Here is a 24,421-nt window from a genome sequence, read left to right on the forward strand (position 1 = left end):
TAGAAATGGGGTTTCCCCATGTTGCCCATGCTAGTTTCTAATGCTTGAGCTCAAGTGATCCCTGGACCTCGGCCTCCCAAAGTGCTGGGATTCCAGGCGTGAGTCAGCCCTTGGCAAGCTTTTTTTTTTTTTTTTTTTTCCTGATTCCCTATTTGGTTTTTATTTGTGTTTTCTCCTTTATGGAAATATGATTTACCTGCAGTAAATCTCTTTTTTCCCTGCAGTAAATCTTGAATGTGCAGTTAGATCTATTTTGACAAATGCATACATGTGTTCCTATTATCCAAATCAAGATAAAGGATTTCCCTTGCTCCAGGAAATTCCTTCATGCTCCTTACTAGTCGGTCCCTGCCCCCATGACCGCTCATGCTGGTTTCTATCACTATAGATTCATTTTGCCTGCTGACTCCTTCTATTTTTCAAGTTAAAACATCCTTTTATTTGTCTGGATCAAATTCATGCACATGAATGTTATTATTTTGAAAATGTCATTGTGTTGTGCCTTAAAAGATCTTAATTCTGAAAACTTTCTTTTGCAGAAGAGGAAAAGAAATCCAAGAAACCTCGTAAGTTATGCATTTCTGCAACTGTTTGTTTCTTGAGACTGCCCGAGCACAGAACTAAATGCTGGTAGCGAGAGTTGACCTCGCTCATCAGGGTTCTGTGGTGGGTTCTATATGAGTCCATTCTGTAATGGCAACAGGCCTGAGGCTGGAGGGGAGGACAGCATAAGTGAGATGAATAAGGTAACTTTAGCCTCGTCTGGTGTCCCCTGTGTTGCCCTGCTGTTCAGGCGTGTGTTTGTAGAAGCAGGTCTTAATCCGTGTGGAAGGGAGTAGAGGCCATCCCGTTGCTCTGTATCATGTTTCTCTTTCCTTATCCCCAGCCTCTGTCCTTGCCTTACCCAGCAAGCTTCCCACATTTGGAGCCCCGGAACAGTTAGTGGATTTGAAAGAAGCTGTCTCGGAGGGTGAGTTATCACAGGCAAGGAGCTTTGGGTTGTCTACTCGGAGTTTGTTCTGCAAATCGCTCTCTGTTTCCTCTCCCAGCTGCAGCGAAAGCCACCAGCTCGCATCTGAACTCAGCATCTCTCAAGGCCAAGGTGCTGGAGACTTTCCTGGCCAAGTCCAGACCCGAGCTCCTGGAGTGTGAGTAGCTTCAGGGCTGGTGCGCGGTTCCACTGGTTCTGTCTCTTGCTCTGTGCTGCTCTGTGCAGCTCTCTGAGGCCGCTGGCTGGCTGTATCAGCCACTCCCCTTCACTTGTCCTCTACTTTGTTGCTCCCTTATGTTCTCCCAGTCATCAGTGCCTTTCTTTACTTTTCCTAACCAGCTCAGATTTCACAATCAGTTGTTTCACTCTCCCTCTTGCCGTCTAGTCTGGCCCAATTGAGCTCACCTTTCTCTGTGGGTCGGCGCCTGCATGTCCCCTGCAGAGAAGGCAGGGCGATTGTGGTCACCAGCCTTCACCGGGCGTGCCATTGCCAGCACACCTGCCCTGCATCACCTGTCTCGTCCCCACTACTCTCCAGAGCCACCATTCCCAAGACTTCCCACTGGCCATAGCTCTAGTCTTCTCCCTGTCCCGCCCACCTTCTGCCTCACGGAAAAGACAGACACTGTAAAAGGGGCTCCCCCTGCTCTGTTACTGTCATCGCATCTGCATCTACCATGCCCCCTTTCTCGCCTCCTGGCCCCTTTCCCAAGGCTAGTCCCTGGCCCTGGGCTCTGGAGTCTGCTCCCCATGCACTCTCTGGAATCTTCTGCTCTTTCTTAGGCCTTCCCATTCCCATCTCTTCACCCTCAGCATCTCTACCTAGGCTTGCCTATCTGTAGCATGTTTACATCTCTCCAAATCACAAAAACCCAGCAAAACTGTCTCAGCTGCAGCTCTGTTTCCTGCCTCCCTTTCACCCGAATGCTTGTTAAAAATACAAATTACTAGCTGGGTGCGGTGGCTCATGCCTGTAATCCCAGCACTTTGGGAGCCCGAGGTGGGTGGATCACCTGAGGTCAGGAGTTCAAAACCAACCTGGCCAACATGGCAAAACCCCATCTCTACTAAAAATACAGAAAATTAGCCGGGCATGGTGGCACATGCCTATAATCCCAGCTACTTGGGAGGCTGAGGCACGAGAATCACTTGAACCTGGGAGGTGGAAGTTGCAGTGAGCTGAGATTGTGCCACTGCACTCCAGCCCGGGCGACAGAGTGAGACTCCATCTCAAAAAAAAAAAAAAAAAAAAAATTGCCCATGAATCACCTTTAGCTTAAGAAATAAAATATCATCGATACAGCCCCTCCCATCTGTTTCTTCCTTATTCTACCGCCCTTCCCCTCTTCCAGAAGTAACCACTCTCCTGAATTTATTTATTCATTCCCACACATTTCTTTGTGCATATAACCATTCTGGTTGTTTCTAAGCTTTGTTGAAAGAGCGTCATATGGTGGATCTTCTTCTGCAAGTTTTTCTGTCATGGAGATTTATCCAGGCATAGCTCCAGTTTATTAATTTTCGTAACTGTTTAATATTCTGTCCTATGAATAGCTCCCAGTCTTTGCATCAAGTCTTCTTCTGATGGATGTTCAGGTTGATTCCAGGTTTTTGCTACTTCAGACAATGCTGCCTGTGAACATTCTTATGCATGTCTCAGGGGCAGGTGGCTGCGATTTTTTTGTAGCATAGATAACTAGGACTGGAGTTGCTGAGTCATAGCGTATGAGCACCTCCAAATTTATTAGATATTGCCAAGTTGCTCTCCAAAGTGGTTTGTTCTCCCACAAAGTACAGGTAAGAGTTCCTGGAACTCCACATCTCACCAGCGCTTGAGGCTGCAGCCTTAGCATTTTTGCCCCTTTGACGAGTGTCCTCTTGCCTTGGCCCTCTCAGATGACAGCAAACAGAAAGGTGGAGCAGCTACGACAAGAATACACGGAAATGAAGGCTCTCTTGGACGCCTCAGAGTCCACCTCGACAAGGAAGATAAAGGAAGAGGAGAAGAGGGTCAACACCAAGTTTGACACCATTTATCAGATTCTCCTCAAGAAGAAGAGTGAGATCCAGACCCTGAAGGAGGAGATTGAACGGGGCCTGACCGAGGGAGATGAGTTCGAGTTTCTGGAGGTGGGTCGCCACGAGGCATTGTTGAATGGTTTTGTTTCTTTTTTTTCGCCTGAGATCATGCTGTTGATGATAAGGCCCTCAAGGAGCTGGGGACTGGAAGAGGTCACTGGAAGCATCCCTGAGACACATGCTGTATTAGTTTTCTGAGCTGGGCAACAACTTACTACAAATGTAGGGGCTTCAAAAAATGTATATTTATTCTCTCAGAGTTTCTCTGGCTCAGGAATCTGGACATGGCTTTATGGGTGGCCTGCATAGGGTCTCACCAGGCTACAGTCTGCGAGGGATGGCCAGGCTGTTTCCTTTGGAGCTCAGGGTTGTCTTCCAAGCTCATGTGGTTGTCGGCAGAATTTAGTTCCTTATGGTTGTAGGACTGAGGCCCCCCTCCAATTTCCTGCTGGTCTCTCAGATTGATAGCTGACTTCTTTAAGGCCAGCATGAGAATTTCTCCTCTAGAAAGGTACAATCCCTCTTGTAAGGGCTTTTACCTGATTGAGTCAGGTCCACCCCAAATGACTGCCCTTTTGATGAACTCAAAATCAATTGATTTGAGATGCTAATTACACCTGCAATATTCCACCCCCTTTGCCATATAACATAACCTAATCACACGAGTGATATCCTATTTCATTCCCCGTCCTGCCCATACTCAAGGGGAGGGCATTGTATAGGGTATGTACATCAGTTGGGGTCGGGGGCTTGAGGGCCATCTTAGAATGTTGCCTACCACACACACTCCACCTCTTCCTCCCATCCTTCCTCCAGCAGCCCCTGGAAGTGTGTGTTAGTAGTCCCTTTTGCATTGCTATAAAGGAGTACCAAGACTGAGTTATTTATTTATTTTGAGATGGAGTTTTGCTCTTGTCGCTCAGGCTGCAGTGCAGTGGCGTGATCTTGGCTCACTGAAACCTGTGCCCCCAGGTTCAAGTGATTCTCCTGCCTCAGCCTCCCGAGTAGCTGGCATTACAGGTGCACACCACCACACCCAGCTAATTTTGTATTTTTAGTAGAGATGGGGTTTCACCATGTTGGCCAGGCTGGTCTCGAACTCCTGACCTCAGGTGATCCACCCACCTCGGCCTCCCAAAGTGCTGAGATTACAGGTGTGAGCCACTGTGCCCAACCAGACTGAGTAATTTATAAAGAAAGGAGGTTTATTTGGCTCACAGTTCTACAGGTTGTACAAGCATGGCACCAGCTTCTGTCTGGCTTTTAGTGAGGCCTTTGGTGAGGAAGGAAGCGTTTACTCATGGCAGAAGGTGAAGCTGGGAGCAGGCATGTCACAGGGTTAGAGAGGGAGCAAGAGACAGAGGAGGAAGTGCCAGCTTCCATTAAACAACTAGTTTGTGCAAGAACTCACCTGTTACCATGGGGAGGGCACCAAGCCATGCATGGGGGATCCACCCCCATGACCCGAACACCTCCCACCCTGCCCCATCTCCAACATTGGGAATCACATTCCAACATGAGATTTGGAGGGGACAAACATCCAGACTGTATCAAAGTATCTTTCTAAAGCATGGGCCCCCTGCTATTTCTGGCCTCATGTCCCTTAGCACGGCCTGCAGGGTCCTGGGTGACTGGGCCCTGCCTGTGCCAGCAGCCTCATCTCTTATCACCCACCCCTGGGTCATGCCCTGTGCACTCACTGTTCCCCAGACACAGTGGGTGTGGGTGGGATGCCATGCCGGACATTCTTACCTAGTGAGTCGTATCCTTCCAGGGCCTTGGATCCCATTGTCATGCCGTATCGGTGTTCGCAAGCATGCCGCACTGCTTCTACAGTAGCATTGGGTGGTGTTGTTTCAGACGTGCATTTTTTCCTGGCTGTTTTGACTGTGAGCCCATCTCTTATTACCCCCATTCATCCTCCTGCAAATCTGACCAGCACATAGCAGAGTGCTTGGCATATAGTGGTGTGCCCCATTGGTTGAGTGACCTGCAGCTCTCCCTGCAAGGCCTAGATTCCTTGTTCAGATCAGGGGGTGGGGAGACAGTGCAGAAGTAAATGGGAACCTTCTCTCTGTGCACTGAGGCCTGATGCATGCCTAGTCTGGATGGCGTTAATTTTCATCCCAAGTGCTCATTCCTGTCTATTGGAGTGGCTGTCCCGAGTACTCGAAGGATCTGAGTGCACATGTAGGCCTCTTGATACTGTACAACCCCATTTTTCTCAAAGTTTGGGACTTCCAGGAAGACTCTCCTTTCCCATAAGATATTCCCAGGCTGGAATCCACATCCCTTGAGATGTTCCTGTCTGTTACCAGAATGTGTGATTAGAGCTGTTCCCCTAGGATTGGCGTGGTCCCGAGTTTCCTGTGCTTTTCCACCCTCACTAGAAAAGTGGAATGAACGTCGTCCTGGGGGATCAAAAGACCTCAGTTCCAGCTATGTCTGTGCCCCTAGCTGGTGGAGTTCCTGGCAGGCTACCGGCCATGTCTAGACCTCAGTTTCCCCATCTGTAAGATGAGTGACCTCTGGGGTCCCTTCCAGCTCCAGATTACTGTGTCTTCAAGTGTTATTTAAACTCCTGGTGACCTCTGGCCTGTAATTTGAGAAGGCTGATTGAACTTAGCACTCATGGGCCTAGGGGAGAGCTTCCTGCGGTTGGTGAAGACTGAGCCCAGGTCCCAGTTTCACCAGAGCTGCCTGCACTAACCCCCTGGCATGTTTCAGAAAGCATCAAAACTGCGAGGAATCTCAACAAAGCCAGTCTACATCCCTGAGGTGGAACTGAACCAGAAGCTGATAAAAGGCATCTACCATAGCACCTTAGACCTCAAAAACGAGCTGAAGCAGTGCATCAGGCAGCTCCAGGAGCCCACCCCCAGCTCAGGTGACCTTAGCAGCCCCCTGTGCTGCCCCCTGTGGAGCCCTGTAACCCAATGGGTCCCCTCAATGTTTTGGGATGGGAGACTGGGGCATGATCCCGAGCACTGGGGCCTGAGTTTCAGGGCTCCTGAAACATCCGCCCTCCGTCTGGAGGCTGGTGGGGAGTCTGCTTCATCCTGACATTGTAGGATCTTTCCTAAAGCATTTTTGGGGACTTGATGTTCATGCTTGGACTTTCTGAACAGATAGGCTCTTTTGACCTGTGATCTTGAGGCCAACTTGGATGGGTTTTGAATGGGCTAGGGCTTGTTACTGTATTTGGTGGGGGAATGGCTCATTTGGGGGAGAAATCTAGAGTTCCTCTGACACCCCCTTTTCATTACCCCATATCCAATCCATTGCCAAATTTCACTTCTTTCAATCTCCTGACTCAGTCTGCTGATCCTAGTGCTGCTTGCCTGTTCTCCATTGCCATCACCTGTCGCCCCATGGCTGTGGCAGCTTCCTAAACCCTCTGCATCTGCTGCGGCAGCCAGAGAGATCTTTTCATGTTGCAGAGCTCATGTCCTGGGACCTATTCTGCTTTGCCCTCTCACTAGGCTTCTCATTACTCCCTAATGCAGACCAAACCCTTGACCCTGGTCTAGAAGACAGCTCAGGCCCTGTTGCTCTCTCTCCAGCCCCAAGGTGCCCAAGGTCTCTCTCCACCCTCCTCTGGTGCATCTCTCTGCATTCAGTTCCTCAAATATGCAAAACTTCCTGCCACAGTGCCTTTGTGTTTGCTCTTCCCCACTCTCCAGAAGGCTTGAACTCCACCGTCTTCACTCATTAACTCCTCTCACCCTTCAAAGATCTCTAAAACATTACATTTATAGCCAGCCTCCCCTGCCACTGCTCCCACTCCTCAGACTGGGCCCGGGGTCCTTATCATCCTCCTGGGGCTCCTGCATGGGCAGTATCGCACTCTTCCTCGGGATCCCCATATATCTCCTCCATTAGGTTGTGATCTCTATGAGGTCAGGGGCTGTGGCTTATTTATTTATTTATTTATTTAGAGACAGGATCTTGCTCTGTCGCCCAGGCTGGAATGCAATGGCGTGATTATAGTTTACTGTAACCTCAAACTCCTGGACTTAAGCGATCCTCCTGCCTCAGCCTCCCAACTAGCTAGGACTATAGATACACAACATCTTGCCTGGCTAATTAAAAAAAAATTTTTTTCTTTTTTTTTTTTTTTGAGACAGAATTTTACTCTGTCACCCAGGCTGGAGTGCAATGGCCCAACCTCGGCTCACTGCAACCTCTGCCACCTGGGTTCAAGCATTTCTCGTGCCTCAGCCTCCCGAGTAGCTGGGATTACAGGCATGTGCCACCACACCTGGCTAATTTTTATATTTTTAATAGAGACATGGTTTCACTATTTTGGTCAGGCTGGTCTCGAACTCTCGACCTCAGCTAATCTGCCTGCCTCAGCCTCCCAAAGTGCTGGGATTACAGGCGTGAGCCACTGGGCCCAGCCTGAACATTTTTTTTTGTAGAGCCAGGGTCGCGCTCAGTTGTCCAGACTGATCTTGAGCTCCTGGCTTCAAGCGATCCTCCTGCCTTGGCCTCCCAAAGCACTGGGATTACAGGCTTGAGCCACTGTGCCTGGCCTGTCTGATTTTTCTTCAACGCTATTTCTCTAGTGTCTAGCACAGAGCCTGGCCCATAGTAAATCTCTGTTGTGTAGCCCAGGATTGGACTTGAATCTCAGCTTGGCCTGCCGAGTGTCCTTGCAGAAGGGCTTCTGAAATCGGTGGCGGTGCAGCCCCATTGTGGAAGTGCTGTGTGAGGGCAAAGCTCTAGGTGGCTGGTATGTGGGAGGAGGGGAGAGAAAGAACGGTGGGAAAGGAATAAGTGTTGACCCAGCCTCCGCTGCACGACCTTGATTTCATTCAGGAGTCACATCAACCATGAGCAAGGTGAAGTCATCCCCATTGTGTGCTCGAAGAAACTAAAGCTCAGAGAAGTCCAGAGGCCACAGAGCTGGGTGCTGGTGGAAAAAAGACTTGACCCTCGCTACATTTTAAGTCAGAGAAAAGAGGGAACACACCAAACTGGTTCTTAGATCACCTTGTTTGTAGCTCTTGTAAAGGATGGGATGGGGAAGGTTGGAGGAAATGGCTGTCTCTGTAAACCCTCTGCCTGCCCAGGGAATATGGCAAAGCTGGCTTCTAAGGTCAGTCAGAGGAGCCACACACACTGGGCCCTTCTTCTGTGACACAGGTGACCCTGGAGAGCATGACCCAGCGTCCACACAGAAAGCCACACGCCCTGCGAAGAAGGTCTCCAGTAAGTAGCCCCACCCCTGTCTCCATGGCAACAGCATTGGCTGTGGCCTCCCCAGGCTATGGCCAAGTCACTTCCAGCCCATCCCAAGTCACGGTGGAGCCTGGACCTCAGTGGGAAAGAAGTTGGCGGTAGTCCCCACTGCAGGGGGTTGCAGGGCTGTGGCAGAAGCTCCCCTGTCCATCAGCATTGCATTTTTGGGCTGCCTGGAACGGCAAGATGCTGGAAGCTGGCTTGTTTTGAGAAATATTTACTATACCCAAGTCCCTGGGCAGAGCCTTGGGTGTGGAGACTGATGGTGGTCCAGGAGGGGTGGAGGCTAAACCTCCTTGGCATCTCAGCAGCGTTCAGTCTCTGGGTTGTAATGGGCTTCTGCTATTACCATGTTTCTCAACCTTTTTTTTTTGGTTTCTCACTATTGCCCTCCTCCTGCTTCATCCCCTGAACCATTTGAGAAAATTTTTTTCCTAATTACAACCCATGAAATTTTAATACCTCCCATCTACTGCATAACTGTTTATGTTCTGTGCTTTTACACATAAAAAGAGTAATCTTTTTTTACTCCCCCTCCCCTAAGGATCCATTTTTGCCCTCCTAGGGGTACTATCCCCCTCATTGGGCAGGCACCTGCCATTGACATGGGGGTTGGGGAGAAGAGTGATCCTGTTCTGCAAATGTGGACAACAGTGATATCGAGAGCACAGGATGATTGTGAGTGATGAGGGGACACTGGCTGTGAAAGCTCTTTATGAGCCGTATACCACTGAGATGTCCATATACCGCTGACATGTCCATATACGGCTGAGCTGTCCATATACCACTGAAATGTCCATATACCGCTGAGATGTCCATATACCACTGAAATGTCCATATATCGCTGAAATGTCCATATACCGCTGAGATGTCCATATACCGCTGACATGCCCATATACTGCTGACATGCCCATATACTGCTGACATGTCCATATGCCACTGAAATGTTAGCTGTCATTGCTTCCCTGAAAAGTCAGTGTGAACCCAGGAGGGCTGGCTGCACACTGCTGGTGTTGGGGGGATGAGAGAGCCAGGGCTTGCTCTTTTTTGTTGTTGTTGCTTGTGCTTAGTGTTTAGGTCTCCTGTAGCGGGCAGAGTGTGGTATCGGTCCCAGAATGGAACAGAGTCAGGGCTGGCATGCCTGGTGCAGATGGAGGAGCGAGCCCTTAGCTGGGCTGGAAAACTTCAAAGGGTACTTTGTGTGAAAAGGGAAGTGAAAGAGCAAGTGGAAAAGTACTGTTGGCCTGTGTTCTTCCTCAGTCACCTTCCTCTGAAAGCTCCTCCCTCGGTATGAATGAGCTGGGGATGCTGGCCAGCAGGCAGGTGTGTTCCCCGGTGAGGTGAGGTCCTCCTGTCACAGCAGAATGACACCCTGGAGAATAAAGTTCAGGAATGAATCCAGGCTCCTGTAGGCTGAAATGGGGAAATGGTGGGGGGGATGGACTAGTCCTAGTGCAGAAAGATGTCTAAGGGTAGGTGATGAGGGAGGTGCCTGTGCCCTAGACTGATGTCATAGCCTGGGCCTCCCAGGATGCTGGCCCACAGGGAGTAGGTGGGAAAGTGGCAGAAGGTGAGGAAATGGGGCAGAGAGTGAGCGATGGCGAGTATGTGCCTTTGAAGTAGGGGAAGCAGTAGTGGGGGCTTCGTGGTGTGACAGAGGTCTGGTGGGGAGGTAGAGGGTAATAGGAGAGAGCGGGGCTTATCTGTGATGTCAGGTGTCCTGCAGGTGGGCAGAGATATGATTTCAAAAACACCCTTTTTTGTTCCAGTGTTGTGGAAGGTGGCAAAGAAGGAACCTGGAATCTTCTAGGCCACTTGAGTGGTCTTTGGACTCACCTGGAGGGCTTGTACGCCACAGATTGCTGGTCTCACCCCCCAACCTTTATGATTCAGTGGCTCTGGCTTAGGGCCCAAGAATTTGCATTTACTACTTTTTAAGAGACAGAGTCTCGCTCTTTTGCCTAGGCTGGAGTGCAATGGTGCGAACAGAACTCATTGCAGCCTCAAACTCCTGGGCTCAAGTGATCCTCCTGTCTTAGCCTCTTGAGTAGTTAGGACTATAGGAATGTGCCACCAAGCCAGGCTAAATAAAACAATTTTTTTTTTTTGTAGAGACGGGATATTGAAATGTCCAGGTTGATCTTGAACTCCTGGCCTCAAGCAGTCCTCCCACCTCGGCCTCCCAAATTGCTGGGATTGTGGGAGTAAGCGACAGTGCCTGACCAATAATTTGCATTTTTTAGGGGTTCTCTGGTGATGCCACTGCAGCTGGCTTGGGCACCAGATTTTGAGAACGACTATTTTAGCCAAACTCAGTTCCTGCTGGTAGACACTCCAGATATTTTTAAAAGATTTGGCAAGCTTTTTTTTTTCTTTCTTTTGTTTTTTTTTTTTTTTTTTTTTGAGACAGGGTCTCATTTTTTTGCCCAGGCCGGAGTACAGTGGCAAGAACACAGCTCACTGGAGCCTCATCCTCCTGGGCTCAAGCAGTTCTCCTGCCTCAGCTCCCAAGTAGCTGGGACTACAGGTGCGTGCCACTAGGCCTGGCTAGTTTTTTTTTTTTTTTTTTTTTGTAGAAATGGGGTTTCCCCATGTTGCCCATGCTAGTTTCTAATGCTTGAGCTCAAGTGATCCCTGGACCTCGGCCTCCCAAAGTGCTGGGATTCCAGGCGTGAGTCAGCCCTTGGCAAGCTTTTTTTTTTTTTTTTTTTTCCTGATTCCCTATTTGGTTTTTATTTGTGTTTTCTCCTTTATGGAAATATGATTTACCTGCAGTAAATCTCTTTTTTCCCTGCAGTAAATCTTGAATGTGCAGTTAGATCTATTTTGACAAATGCATACATGTGTTCCTATTATCCAAATCAAGATAAAGGATTTCCCTTGCTCCAGGAAATTCCTTCATGCTCCTTACTAGTCGGTCCCTGCCCCCATGACCGCTCATGCTGGTTTCTATCACTATAGATTCATTTTGCCTGCTGACTCCTTCTATTTTTCAAGTTAAAACATCCTTTTATTTGTCTGGATCAAATTCATGCACATGAATGTTATTATTTTGAAAATGTCATTGTGTTGTGCCTTAAAAGATCTTAATTCTGAAAACTTTCTTTTGCAGAAGAGGAAAAGAAATCCAAGAAACCTCGTAAGTTATGCATTTCTGCAACTGTTTGTTTCTTGAGACTGCCCGAGCACAGAACTAAATGCTGGTAGCGAGAGTTGACCTCGCTCATCAGGGTTCTGTGGTGGGTTCTATATGAGTCCATTCTGTAATGGCAACAGGCCTGAGGCTGGAGGGGAGGACAGCATAAGTGAGATGAATAAGGTAACTTTAGCCTCGTCTGGTGTCCCCTGTGTTGCCCTGCTGTTCAGGCGTGTGTTTGTAGAAGCAGGTCTTAATCCGTGTGGAAGGGAGTAGAGGCCATCCCGTTGCTCTGTATCATGTTTCTCTTTCCTTATCCCCAGCCTCTGTCCTTGCCTTACCCAGCAAGCTTCCCACATTTGGAGCCCCGGAACAGTTAGTGGATTTGAAAGAAGCTGTCTCGGAGGGTGAGTTATCACAGGCAAGGAGCTTTGGGTTGTCTACTCGGAGTTTGTTCTGCAAATCGCTCTCTGTTTCCTCTCCCAGCTGCAGCGAAAGCCACCAGCTCGCATCTGAACTCAGCATCTCTCAAGGCCAAGGTGCTGGAGACTTTCCTGGCCAAGTCCAGACCCGAGCTCCTGGAGTGTGAGTAGCTTCAGGGCTGGTGCGCGGTTCCACTGGTTCTGTCTCTTGCTCTGTGCTGCTCTGTGCAGCTCTCTGAGGCCGCTGGCTGGCTGTATCAGCCACTCCCCTTCACTTGTCCTCTACTTTGTTGCTCCCTTATGTTCTCCCAGTCATCAGTGCCTTTCTTTACTTTTCCTAACCAGCTCAGATTTCACAATCAGTTGTTTCACTCTCCCTCTTGCCGTCTAGTCTGGCCCAATTGAGCTCACCTTTCTCTGTGGGTCGGCGCCTGCATGTCCCCTGCAGAGAAGGCAGGGCGATTGTGGTCACCAGCCTTCACCGGGCGTGCCATTGCCAGCACACCTGCCCTGCATCACCTGTCTCGTCCCCACTACTCTCCAGAGCCACCATTCCCAAGACTTCCCACTGGCCATAGCTCTAGTCTTCTCCCTGTCCCGCCCACCTTCTGCCTCACGGAAAAGACAGACACTGTAAAAGGGGCTCCCCCTGCTCTGTTACTGTCATCGCATCTGCATCTACCATGCCCCCTTTCTCGCCTCCTGGCCCCTTTCCCAAGGCTAGTCCCTGGCCCTGGGCTCTGGAGTCTGCTCCCCATGCACTCTCTGGAATCTTCTGCTCTTTCTTAGGCCTTCCCATTCCCATCTCTTCACCCTCAGCATCTCTACCTAGGCTTGCCTATCTGTAGCATGTTTACATCTCTCCAAATCACAAAAACCCAGCAAAACTGTCTCAGCTGCAGCTCTGTTTCCTGCCTCCCTTTCACCCGAATGCTTGTTAAAAATACAAATTACTAGCTGGGTGCGGTGGCTCATGCCTGTAATCCCAGCACTTTGGGAGCCCGAGGTGGGTGGATCACCTGAGGTCAGGAGTTCAAAACCAACCTGGCCAACATGGCAAAACCCCATCTCTACTAAAAATACAGAAAATTAGCCGGGCATGGTGGCACATGCCTATAATCCCAGCTACTTGGGAGGCTGAGGCACGAGAATCACTTGAACCTGGGAGGTGGAAGTTGCAGTGAGCTGAGATTGTGCCACTGCACTCCAGTCTGGGCAACAGAGCAAGACTCTGTCTTCAAAAACAAACACAAACAAAAAACCCCAAGAAACACATTCCTAGGCCCTGTTCCATTCCTACAAGATCAGACTCAGGCAAGCACAGAAAGTTGTATGTTTAGCTCATTTCCTCCATGATCCTTTTGAGGACAGTTGGGGAAAAGCAGCTCTGCAGATTGTCTACATTGGTGGCTCTCAGCTATAGCCACGTGGAACTTTTCAAATCCCTGATGCCAGGCTGTACCCCAGACTGGTTCATTCAGAATCTCGGTGTTTGGCTGCCCAGGGTTGCAGTGTGGGGCCGAGGTGGGAGCCTGAAGTCTAATCCTCGTGCCACTGCAGTCTGACCTGTGTCCTGCCCTTGACCCAGGCAGCTCTGAGGTCATCAGTGTCCTCTGTGTCACAAAATCCAAGGGATGCCTTTCAGCTTTTATTTAGCTTCACCTGTCAGTGGCATTCCTCCTCCTTCTGACACTCTCTCCTCTTGCCCCTTGAGCCACTATACCCCCGGGGTTTCCACCCACCCCTCCTTTGCAAGCTCGTCCAACCTGGAAGTGGGTAGAGTTCCGTTGTCAAGGCCAGGCCTAGGGCCCTCCCACTTTCCGTCTTGTTTCCTCTGCACCCATGTGCAACACTCCAGGCAGCACCTGCCAGTGGTACCCACTTCCATGTGGTGGCCAAAACCAATCACTGAAAAATATAGCCCTTCCTTTATCATAAGCAGCTGCAGCAGGCTTGGTGGGGATCTGTGGGTCCCTTGCTTTCTCAGGTCTGGCCTTCTTGTAGCCCGCCGCTGTCCCTGCCCCGCATGAGAGGCCCAGACCAGCCCTTGGCTGCAGCTAACTCTTGCCCAAGCTGCTAGCAGTGCTGCTGAACCACGTTTCAGGAGCTGCTGTGCACTCTGTGGCAGAGCCGCATAAGCTGGGAAAGTAAAGTTCTATCAATTTAGGGCCTTTTCCACCCCCAGCTTATTCATTTTGCCTGGGGGAAAACTCGGGCTTCAGTGAAAAGTGTCATGCCCCGAGCCACCTAGCAAGTGAGTAGGGACAAAAGAGACTAGGGTCTCTTGGTTCCCAAGTTCCCAAGCTAGGTTTGTCCCTGTCTGCCTTGCTGCCCCATAAGCTATCTCCCATGGGTCCAGGATCGCTTGTGAGGGCGGAGGCAGAGGAGATTGAGTATGGGAATGACACTAAGGGGAGCTTAATCCTCAGATGTCCTGGAACTGCTTGTAAATGGCAGAAAGGGTAGGGAGGGCATGCTCGTGTCACACCAAGAATATAGTCAGGCCATGTCTCTGCTTACAGACCTCGCTTGGCTCCCTGCTGCCCACCAGTTAAAGTCTAGACTCCTGAGCCCTTCCCTTTCTAGCCCCATCATGTTTCCCTTCTCCTGATGCATCTGTGTTCCCAGCCACCCAGCTTCCCCAATCCCGGCACATGCCAACCCTCTTGGCATTCCATGGCTTCACCCTCACTGTTCCTTCTGTCTGGAACAGCTTTTCTCTCTCTGTTCTCTGTCTAGTTCTCATCATCTGTTACTTGGCTCCAATTCCAGCCTGCCAGTGAAATGTTCCCCAACTGTAGCATCAGTTGCCTTGTCTCTGTGTCCCTACAGTGTGTGCCTACCCTTTTGGCAGAGTGTGAGTCTCATGGTGTTGTTACTGATGGACTTGCCTTGCTTGTTGGAGTGTGAACTCCATGAGGCCAGGCACCTTGTCTCTCTGGTTCACGGTTGTGTATCTTGTGCCAGAATCTGGTGTCAGTCAGGTGCCTGGTAAATGGCTTTGGATGGATGAATGGACAGACATATGGATGACTGATAGATGATAGATGGCTGGCTGGCTGGACAGAATGGATGGATGAATGGATGGATAGATGAGCTTATGAATAATGGTAGGTAGATGGATGGATAGATAAATGGACAGATGGATAGATGGGTGGATAGATTAATGAATGAATGAATGGATAAATGCAAAGGCAGAAGGATGGATAGATAAGTGGATAGATGGATGAATGGAAGAATGGATAGATAGGTAGATAGATGGGTATATGGATAGATGGATGGATGGATACATGGATGGATTGATAGATACATGGATAGATGGATAGATGGATGAATAGACAGACAGATGAGTGGATGGATGGACCAATGGGTAGATGGGTGCATGGATGGATAAAACTAGTGAATAAATAGTACCACTTTGGGAAAGGTCTAAAAGTGAGAGCACTTTGGGCCCCTTGTAATTAATTCCTTGGGATGATGTTTCCTCAGATTATGTTAAAGTCATCCTGGACTACAACACCGCCCACAACAAAGTGGCTCTGTCAGAATGCTATACAGTAGCTTCTGTGGCTGAGATGCCTCAGAACTACCGGCCGCATCCCCAGAGGTTCACATACTGCTCTCAGGTGCTGGGCCTGCACTGCTACAAGAAGGGGATCCACTACTGGGAGGTGGAGCTGCAGAAGAACAACTTCTGTGGGGTAGGCATCTGCTACGGCAGCATGAACCGGCAGGGCCCAGAGAGCAGGCTCGGCCGCAACAGCGCCTCCTGGTGCGTGGAGTGGTTCAACACCAAGATCTCTGCCTGGCACAATAACGTGGAGAAAACCCTGCCCTCCACCAAGGCCACGCGGGTGGGCGTGCTTCTCAACTGTGACCACGGCTTTGTCATCTTCTTCGCTGTTGCCGACAAGGTCCACCTGATGTATAAGTTCAAGGTGGACTTTACCGAGGCTTTGTACCCGGCTTTCTGGGTGTTTTCTGCTGGTGCCACACTCTCCATCTGCTCCCCCAAGTAGGCAGGCTGTAGACACTTGGGCTGACTGCCTGCAGAGGTCCCAAGACCCTAGTGAAAATGCAGCAGGCAGAACTCTCCTTGGAGAATTCCCCAAGAGGTGCCAAGGATTGGGAGCATGGGAGGGGAGCTGGTGGGAGGGTGGGATATGGGATTTAGCAGGAAAGGGGTGAGGGTGATTGTGTTGTAGGTAGGACGGCATTTCCACCCCTTGGTGCCTATCAGGGCAGGGTGACTTGCTCCCCATTGTTCTGGAAATCTCCAGGCTGCTGGGCAGCTGGGCAGAGCTCTGGGCAGTGAAGTCATGAGTGCCCGATTCCTCTTAGAGAAAATCCATAGCTACTGTAGGTTCTGTCTTGGGTCACTTGGATCTGAAGGCTGCCCCTTTGCTCTCTGGGGTAGCCTTCAGATCTTGGTGTTTTCATTACTCGCTATAGATGTTTTTAAAATTCCAAAGTCGTTGAGTTTCAATATTATATAACCTCCATTACCCTCATGTTGGGGCTCGATCTCCTGGTTATTAGCTGTGCTTGAGGAAACATCCACAGCGGTCTCTACCCAGAACAGTTTCCTAAAGAAGCATGCCCTCTTCCTCCACTGGAACACAGTGCATTCCCTTCCTACCCTGCTCACCCATCGCCCCCCACTGATGGTTTTCAAACAGGAAACTTTTCAGCTAAGGCTTCAGACCATGATTGGAATGAGCCTGTGTTGGATTTGTGATTCAAGATCACGGTGACCCTGATCCAATTTGGGTGGAAATCCTTCCCAAGTATCATGAGAAGCATCTTGGCAGAGATGCTTTGGTGGCAGCCATGAGCTTTGCTGGAGGCCTTGCTTCCCATAGCCTTGGCTGAGGGGCAAGGAACTCTGCCAGGCGAGGGGGACACTGCCCTGGGTCAACAGAAGCCTGGTGGGTTTGCTCGTGTTAGAGTGTCCTGCCTTCTTACTGACAACTCTCCTCAGTGATAGCCTCTCTCCCCTGGATTGTGAGATATGGAATGACAGTGCAGGTACCACTGAGGCTAGCACAGTCAAGCAGCCAGCTAAGCTGGATCCCTGAAGCCTGCTATCACGCAGACAGGCTGTGCAGCTGCCTCAGGGACCACACTAGGCCACTTGCTGGGGTGTCAGCCTATCACCAAAAGGGTCTTTTAGCAAACCTCATGGGGAACAGGAACATTCCTGTTCATCCCTGGCCACAGGCTGCAGACCCAGCACTGGCCCTCGCGTGAGTCAGAGCCTGGGGCTGGCCCTAGTCCCTTCTACTGCCTTCCTCATTTGAGCCAATTCTATAAGCTCACATTGATCAGGGAGGGAAAGAGCTAAAGAGGGTCACACAAGTGGCTATTTTCCCTGCAGTGTTTCTGTGTGGTGAAAATAACCCAGTCCACTAAGGGGCGGGAGTGAATGGATTGCTGGATTTTCCCCAAGCTCCTTATAGCCTGATGTCATCAGGATGTGAGTGTGAGGAATTTACCCTCTTAAAATGAAATGAGTCCAACTCTGGGCTTTGCTTAGAGGAGAGCTCCTGTCAGGCTTTTTATAATATGAAAAGAGGTCACCATTGGGGAAGTAGAGACCCCAGACCTTTTCATATGGATATTTGAGAATGTAATGCATCTCAGGCCTTGTGCTGGAACTCTAGGGCACTCTAGGCAGGCTCAGAACACTTGATATTCCTTACAGGTACACACCTGACATGCAGGTACATACCTGATCGGTGTCATCTCCTAACAAGGATTTTCAGTTCCTCGAGAGCAATAATCTTTGTAGGAAAGACATCCCTGCAATAGGTGATATGTGGTCCTTAGAAGTTTTCTTCCTTTACTACTTGGAAGAAAAGTTCTTTGGTGATTCTTCTCTGCTTTTGAAGATGATCAAAAGCATCTTCCTTGATTTTCTGAAACGAAAGCCTTGTCTGAAACCAATTAATACTTGGGAAACAGCTGGGCTTGGAGGAGTAGAATGCCAGAGATAAATCCATGGCTCCTGCTCTGGCTTTCTTCTGCAGAAATAAGGGCAACAGTAAGGCCCCTTCCCTGGCAAATGTGCAGCTTGGGATAGGGAAGCATGAGACCCTCTGTTTAAAAGAGAGTCAGGTAGGTAACCAAAGCCAAGCTCTGTGCAAGGTGCTTTGGAGTTGTAAATTGAGGAATGCATCCTTGCTGTCTTGAACCATTCTGTTTGCAGTGGTAAGACCTTACATAACCTAGCCTTGCAGGGCCGCCACACACCCTTGGAGTCCTAGAGTTGGAGGAACCTTTGTATCCATCTGACTTCTCATTTTGCAGAATATGATGAGAAAGTAGAGGATCACTCTGTTCACCACTCTTGCTGTTCCATTAGGGAGGAGATGCCTGCTAGCATGTATGAGGGAAACACTCTGGTACACCGGGAAGTATCAGAAATTCCCAGAAACACAAACATAAAATACTATCCTAGACCCAGGTACTGGGGACTGTCTCAGTCAGTGTGGCATGATAAATAAAAGGTTAGGATCAAGTCTTTGTACTTTTCAAGATGTGGTAGCTGATTATTCCTGTTTTAAGCACTCTGAAATCAATCTGCGATCAATAATACTGTTATCTTTTACCATATTCTGCCTCTCACTATTGATTTTAATTAGTTAGGAGTATTTGAACTGTTATTTCTTGAGCTTAATTTTTTTTAGAGTTAACTCTTTAAGGAGATAATCACGGCTGTAGACAAGGCCAGGGCTGGCTGATGTGCCTTAGAAGCTTTGAATGCAATAAAGCGGTGTTTGGCATTCTCTCCTGCATTGTAGTGTGGGTAGAAAATGCTATTTGTTCGTCATACTGTTGTCAACAGATGAGCTGCCCACTACAGACGGCTACTACCCAGGGACCTGCCCAGGCCCCACCCAGGGGCTCCCAAAGGTTGAGATTTCTGCAGACCTATAGCCAGCACACTTAGTCCTGCCCCAGGTAGAGCTGCTCTTTGGGAAGCTTTTGATAAGGAATTCTCAGACCGATAGGATGTCTGTCTGGGTTTTGCTGCGGGACAATCTTAACTGCAGGGGCTAGGGGAAAGCGGGGGAGTATTGATCAAAGAGTAAGCCACACATGGATAATCAGTTGCTAGGGATGGAGGTTTGAGGGTTCATTATATTATTCATTTTACTGTTGTATATGTTTGAAAATGTCTATAATAAAAAGCTTTAAAAGAAAAAAAAGAAACAAAAATAGTTCAGGCCAGCAGTGGGTCCTCCAGTGGATTTTATCCTTGTTTCAGTTGGGGAGGAGTTCCAGGAGGTGCGGATTGGAGGTTGTCTAAAGAATTGGACTGGCCTTTGTCCCTGCTTCCTGGGAGGGAGACTTTCAGTCCTTGACATTTCCAGAGTAATAGGAGTGTCTTTATTATTTGTGAGGCCATGGGATCACGCCTGAGCTTATGCTAAAAAGTGGGATGACTCAGAGCTGGGGCTGGTCACCAGAAAGACTGACCGTGTGATTTGAGTCAGCCTGACCTATGCGGTGGGGGACTGGAGGCTGAGTTTAATCATCTGGCCAGTGCTTTAATCGATACATCATGAAATCCCAATAAAAACTCTGGACACTAAAGCTCAGCACAGCTTCCTGGTTGGTGAAGCCGTGGCTGTGCCGGCAGGGCAGTGTGCCCTAATTCCACGAAGAGGGGGCATGGGAGCGCTGTGCTCGAGACCCTTCCAGACCTTTCCCTGTGTCTTATTTGGCTTGTGGAGCTGATTTGTATCCTTTATAATAAAACTAATCATAAGTATAGTCGTGAGTTCTGTGATTTTTAGTGAACCATTGAACCTGAGGAAGGTCATGGTACCCTCCTGGGATTGTGGCCAGTTGGTCACACGTGCCGGTGGCCTGGGATCCCCACATGGGGCTGGTGTCTGAAGTGAGGGGAGCCTGTTGGGGACTATGTCCCTTCACCCATGGCATGTGATCTAACTCTGCTGGTCGTTGTTAGAATTGTGGTACAGTACACCAGGTGGTGTCAGAACAGAGGCGGTGGGATCTGCACACCTTGAGTAAGCCCTTCTCGACCAGCCTGTTGGAACAAAACACACTGCTCTTCATGGGAGCCTCCCGAGTTTCTTCTCACCTGTGTGAAGTCCCCTTGGTTTACTGTCCTGGGTTTTGTTCTCTCTCATCCCCAGCCTCTCCTGTAGTTTTTTCTTCCTCACTGTCACTGTAACCGTAAAAATACTCAGTATGTCAGTGACAGACTTGTCCTTCTATTCAGAGATGGTTCTTCAACTGTCCGGGGACACTTTTTTCCAATAAAAAGTTCAGGATGGTAATTTGTGACTCCTTACTAAAGGCAAGCTGGGAGTGCGTGTGTGTGTGTGTGTATGGTTTTTAAGTCATTTGTGGTCTGCTGGAGTGACCCATGGGCTAAGTTTGGACTTGCTCATAGGTTTTACATCTGCTTTCTCATCAGTTCCCAGGCGGTCTTGAAATGCCATAGCATCATGAATAACCCATGGATCTCCAACCGTTATTGACCTTGGAGTCGCAGTCTACTTGTATTTTATTGTAGATCAATTCCAATACATAAAATACAGGAAGACTCTAAAAAAGCAAATCAAAGAGGGAAGGGGAAATGATACATTTAAAAAGCCTATTTTAAAGGGGGCAATTTGGAATAAATGCACACACAAAATAGGGTCCTTTTTTTTTTTTTTTTTGAGACGGAGTCTCGCTCTGTCGCCCGGACTGGAGTGCAGTGGCTGGATCTCAGCTCACTGCAAGCTCCGCCTCCCGGGTTTACGCCATTCTCCTGCCTCAGCCTCCGGAGTAGCTGGGACTACAGGCGCCCGCCACCTCGCCCGGCTAGTTTTTGTATTTTTAGTAGAGACGGGGTTTCACCGTGTTAGCCAGGATGGTCTCGATCTCCTGACCTCGTGATCCGCCCGTCTCGGCCTCCCAAAGTGCTGGGATTACAGGCTTGAGCCACCGCGCCCGGCCCAATAGGGTCCTTTTGCTGATGCCTCTGCTGCCTTATCGAGCTGTATGTCCTTTAGTCCAGGCACATCTCCTTTCCAAGTCTTGACTTTGCCTGTATTAAAGGTTCCATGAGGATCAGATGAAATTTTTGAGGTAAAAATAGGTTGACATTTAAAATATGGTACATGTGATTATTCTACCTTCTCTACATACCCATACACACACCTGCATTTTGAGGGAAGTCCAGTTTGGGGCTGCCTTGGGAACTAGGACACAGTATTATAGCCAAAGGGCCTTTTCTCTCAACCAAGGCATGTTGGCATTGCCACCACTCCCTTCTTGGGGTCACATTCCCCACAGAGTTCCTGCACCCAAAGGCTTTTGATATTAGGTGAGCCCCACCTAGTCCCTTCCCTTGTGTATTTGAACTTTGTTCTTCTCCTTTCTGCCTCACTATATCCCCTTTCTCCCTGTCAGCTTCCTGAGCTTGTTCTGTGAACCACAGATAAGCCATTTGCATGCCCAGGCTGTGCTGAGCCTTGTTCGCTGTCCTTGGCACCCCGTCCCTGATCTGGGATGGCAAAGCAGGCAGGTGTTCTCAAACGGCTTCTAGGGATCCAGCCACAGATGCCTCTCCCTGTCTCCCACCCCAAGACTCACTTCTGTTCTATCTGCCCCCTGGAGCTTCACTGATTTGTTTGTTTGTTTATTTTATGAAACTGTATCACCCAGGGTTGAGTGTAGTGGCCTGATCTTGGCTCACTGCAACCTCCGCCTCCCAGGCCCAAGTGATTCTCCTGCCTCAGCCTCCTGAGTAGCTGAGATTACAGGTGTGTACCACTACGCCCAGCTATTTTTTCTATTTTTAGTAGAGATGGGGTTTCACCATGTTGGCCAGACTAGTCTTGAACTCCTGGCCTCGAGTGATCTGCTCCTTGGCCTCCCAGAGTGCTGAGATTACAGGTGTGAGCCACCGTGCCTAACCTTCTTCATTGATTTGTTTATTGCCTAGCCATGAATTCAGCATGCGGAAGAAATGTTAATACTTTGAGGTAAACAGACAGACTAGGCCACCTAGAGAGCTGGTTGAGCTTCCCATCAAGGGAGGTATAAAGATAAGTTGGACACGTGGCGGGACACCCACATCCCTTGTCCTTTTCTCTTAATCACTTCATTATTTTTCTAAGAATGATACATGGATAATATGGGTAGACTCTGTGTCCCCACCCAGATCTCCTCTTGAATTGTAATCCCATAATCCCTGCTTGTCCACGGAGAGAGCAGGTGGAGGTAACTAAATCATGGGAGTGGTTCCCGAATGCTGTTCTCGTGATAGTGAGTGAGCTTTCACAAGATCTGATGGTTTTATAAAGGGCTCTTCCCCCCTGGCTCAGCACTTCTCCTTCCTGCTGCCTTGTGAAGAAGATGCCTTGCTTTCCCTTTGACTTCTGGCATAATTGTAAGTTTCCTGAGGCCTCTCCAGCCATGCTGAACTGTGCATCAATTAAACCTCTTTCCTTTATAAATCACCCAGTCTCGGGCAGTTCTTTATAGCAGTGTGAAAATGGACTAATACAATGGTTATTATGAAGGAGTAAAGCAGGACAGAAAATTACAAATAAATCATCTCAAATGCTACCACGTGGAAAGAAATCTGTCTCTTAGTGGATAAATAGATGCATGCATAGATGATGTTGTAAACACGATGGAGAGATGGCAGATAGGTAGAATGACAGATGGTCAGTGGTTTTTAATCCTTCTGGAATCACAGACCTCTTTGGGAATCTAACTACAGCTCGACCTCAGAACTCCCTCAGCAGAACAACACGTGCACACACATACACAGAACGCAACTTTGCACACAGTTTTAGGGGATTCATGAAAAGCTGCTGCCACAGAATGATTGATCTTTGTGTGGTCCCATGAAAAGATATATTTAATTTCATCATGGAAACAAAGAACAACTTAGCAAACATGAAAACAGTGTTATAGGCATGTAATATATTCACAACGAGGAGCAGCTGCCACATTGCCTGCCCCAAACACACACACCACACCCACACCCACACCCACAATCGAACCAGTGAACCAAGCAAAACCAGCTGCTCTGACCTTTTCCATGAATGTATATTTGCTACTTGTTCATTCGTTCTGTCATCTGCTGGCACTTGCTCTCTAGAAACATGAAAGGTCATGAGCTCATGCCAGGACCCGCCATCTCCCTGCATTCAGACAGCTCCTACCCACCAGATGCTGGCCTGTCTGATGATGATGAGCCTTCCAATGCCAGCCTGCCCCCCGACCCGCCACTTCTCACTGTGCCCCAGATGCACAGTGCCTGTGACCAGTGGCTGCAGGATGCCTTCCACATCAGCCTCTGAAGAACTGGCAGGGCGGGGTGCGGGTGGGCACGCACCCATGCAAAAGTCTCAGAGACTCCCCTTTCCGTAAGCCCTTAGACTGCCATGCTGGTGCCTTCCCCCATACTGCCTCACCTCACGGGAGGGCCAGGCACCACTTGTATCTCTCAGACGCAAAACTGCCAACCCCTTTCTCCTGTCTTGGGTTGGCTGGCACTGGGGCGGGCACCTAGGGTATAGTCTCTGCCCATGGCACTGGGCCTCCATTTCTTCCACATGTGTGCATCTCCAGCTTGGCCAACCCTCAGCCTGGCTGTGGGGCCCAAAGCATCTTCCCCTCCCCTTGGCGTCTCTGGGATTGGGATGAGTGCCTGGCTCCCATCTTCTTCTCCCCTGGTTGCTACTGGCAGCTGCTGGCTCAGGGGCATCCCACTTCCAGGCTCTCGGTTCCACTCTCGGGAAAGGGCTCCAGGACCCATCCCTACACCCACCCACAGCCAGGAGGGCCAAGGCCCCAGGCTGGATATTTAAATTTAGAGTCTGGCCTCCAGGGTGCATAGATAAATACTCTGAGTCACAGAGTCAAAAAAAAAAAAAAAAAGAAATGTGAAAGGTCAAAAAAATGGATAGAAGAACGTTTCCAACTTGAGAGCGTTCTATTGGCTATTTTAAATTATGTTCCTGTGAATTGGAGACAGATCACCATTATAATGTTGGGACAAAGCAATGTGGTATGTGAGGAAAAGCCCAGCTTCACCATTTCTGTGACCTTGGCAAGTTACTGTATTTCTCTGTTTCCTCACCAGCAGAATGAGTGTAATGGCATCTTAGTATTATGACACAACTGAACGAGACACAGTAAGCAGTTGACACAGTAAACGCTCCATGCTAGTGGTGGTGGTTATAATAATCATAGTCTAGGCAGCTTAAAGGCAGTAATAAATAGGAAGTGCTGCATTAATGCTAACTCCCTTAAAAAGCAGTGCCGGTCAGTGTTCTCTGGGCACACAATTTTTTTTTTTTTTTTTTTTTGAGACGGAGTCTCACCCTTGTCTACATAAAAAATTCACAGGCAAAGATAGTATTTGACCTCTAATACCAATATCCATGTATTCATTCATAATATTGGATTATTAATCACCCTTTGATGTTACTGGTACCACCAGATGCACAACCCTTGAAATGGCACGCAGAGCTGGTGTCACCTGTATAAAGCACAGAAACTAAGTTC

The 24,421-nt window shown here is 49.0% G+C and overlaps 1 protein-coding gene across 1 annotated transcript in view; it reads left to right on the forward strand.

The window, feature by feature from the left end:
• The window catches only part of TRIM25 (tripartite motif containing 25), a 34,252-nt gene extending 14,601 nt beyond the window's left edge, over positions 1-19,651 (forward strand). The window contains exons 3-9 of the mRNA XM_011953732.1: positions 2,888-3,121; positions 5,798-5,957; positions 8,219-8,284; positions 11,427-11,453; positions 11,774-11,857; positions 11,937-12,035; positions 15,362-19,651. Coding sequence (XP_011809122.1) covers positions 2,888-3,121; positions 5,798-5,957; positions 8,219-8,284; positions 11,427-11,453; positions 11,774-11,857; positions 11,937-12,035; positions 15,362-15,891 — 1,200 coding nt within the window. The 3' untranslated portion in view covers positions 15,892-19,651. The remainder of the gene's footprint in view (positions 1-2,887; positions 3,122-5,797; positions 5,958-8,218; positions 8,285-11,426; positions 11,454-11,773; positions 11,858-11,936; positions 12,036-15,361) is intronic.
• The last annotated feature ends 4,770 nt before the right edge of the window (positions 19,652-24,421 follow it).

This window comes from Colobus angolensis, unplaced genomic scaffold, assembly GCF_000951035.1.
Source record: "Colobus angolensis palliatus isolate OR3802 unplaced genomic scaffold, Cang.pa_1.0 Scaffold37, whole genome shotgun sequence".
Taxonomy (NCBI): Eukaryota; Metazoa; Chordata; class Mammalia; order Primates; family Cercopithecidae; genus Colobus; species Colobus angolensis.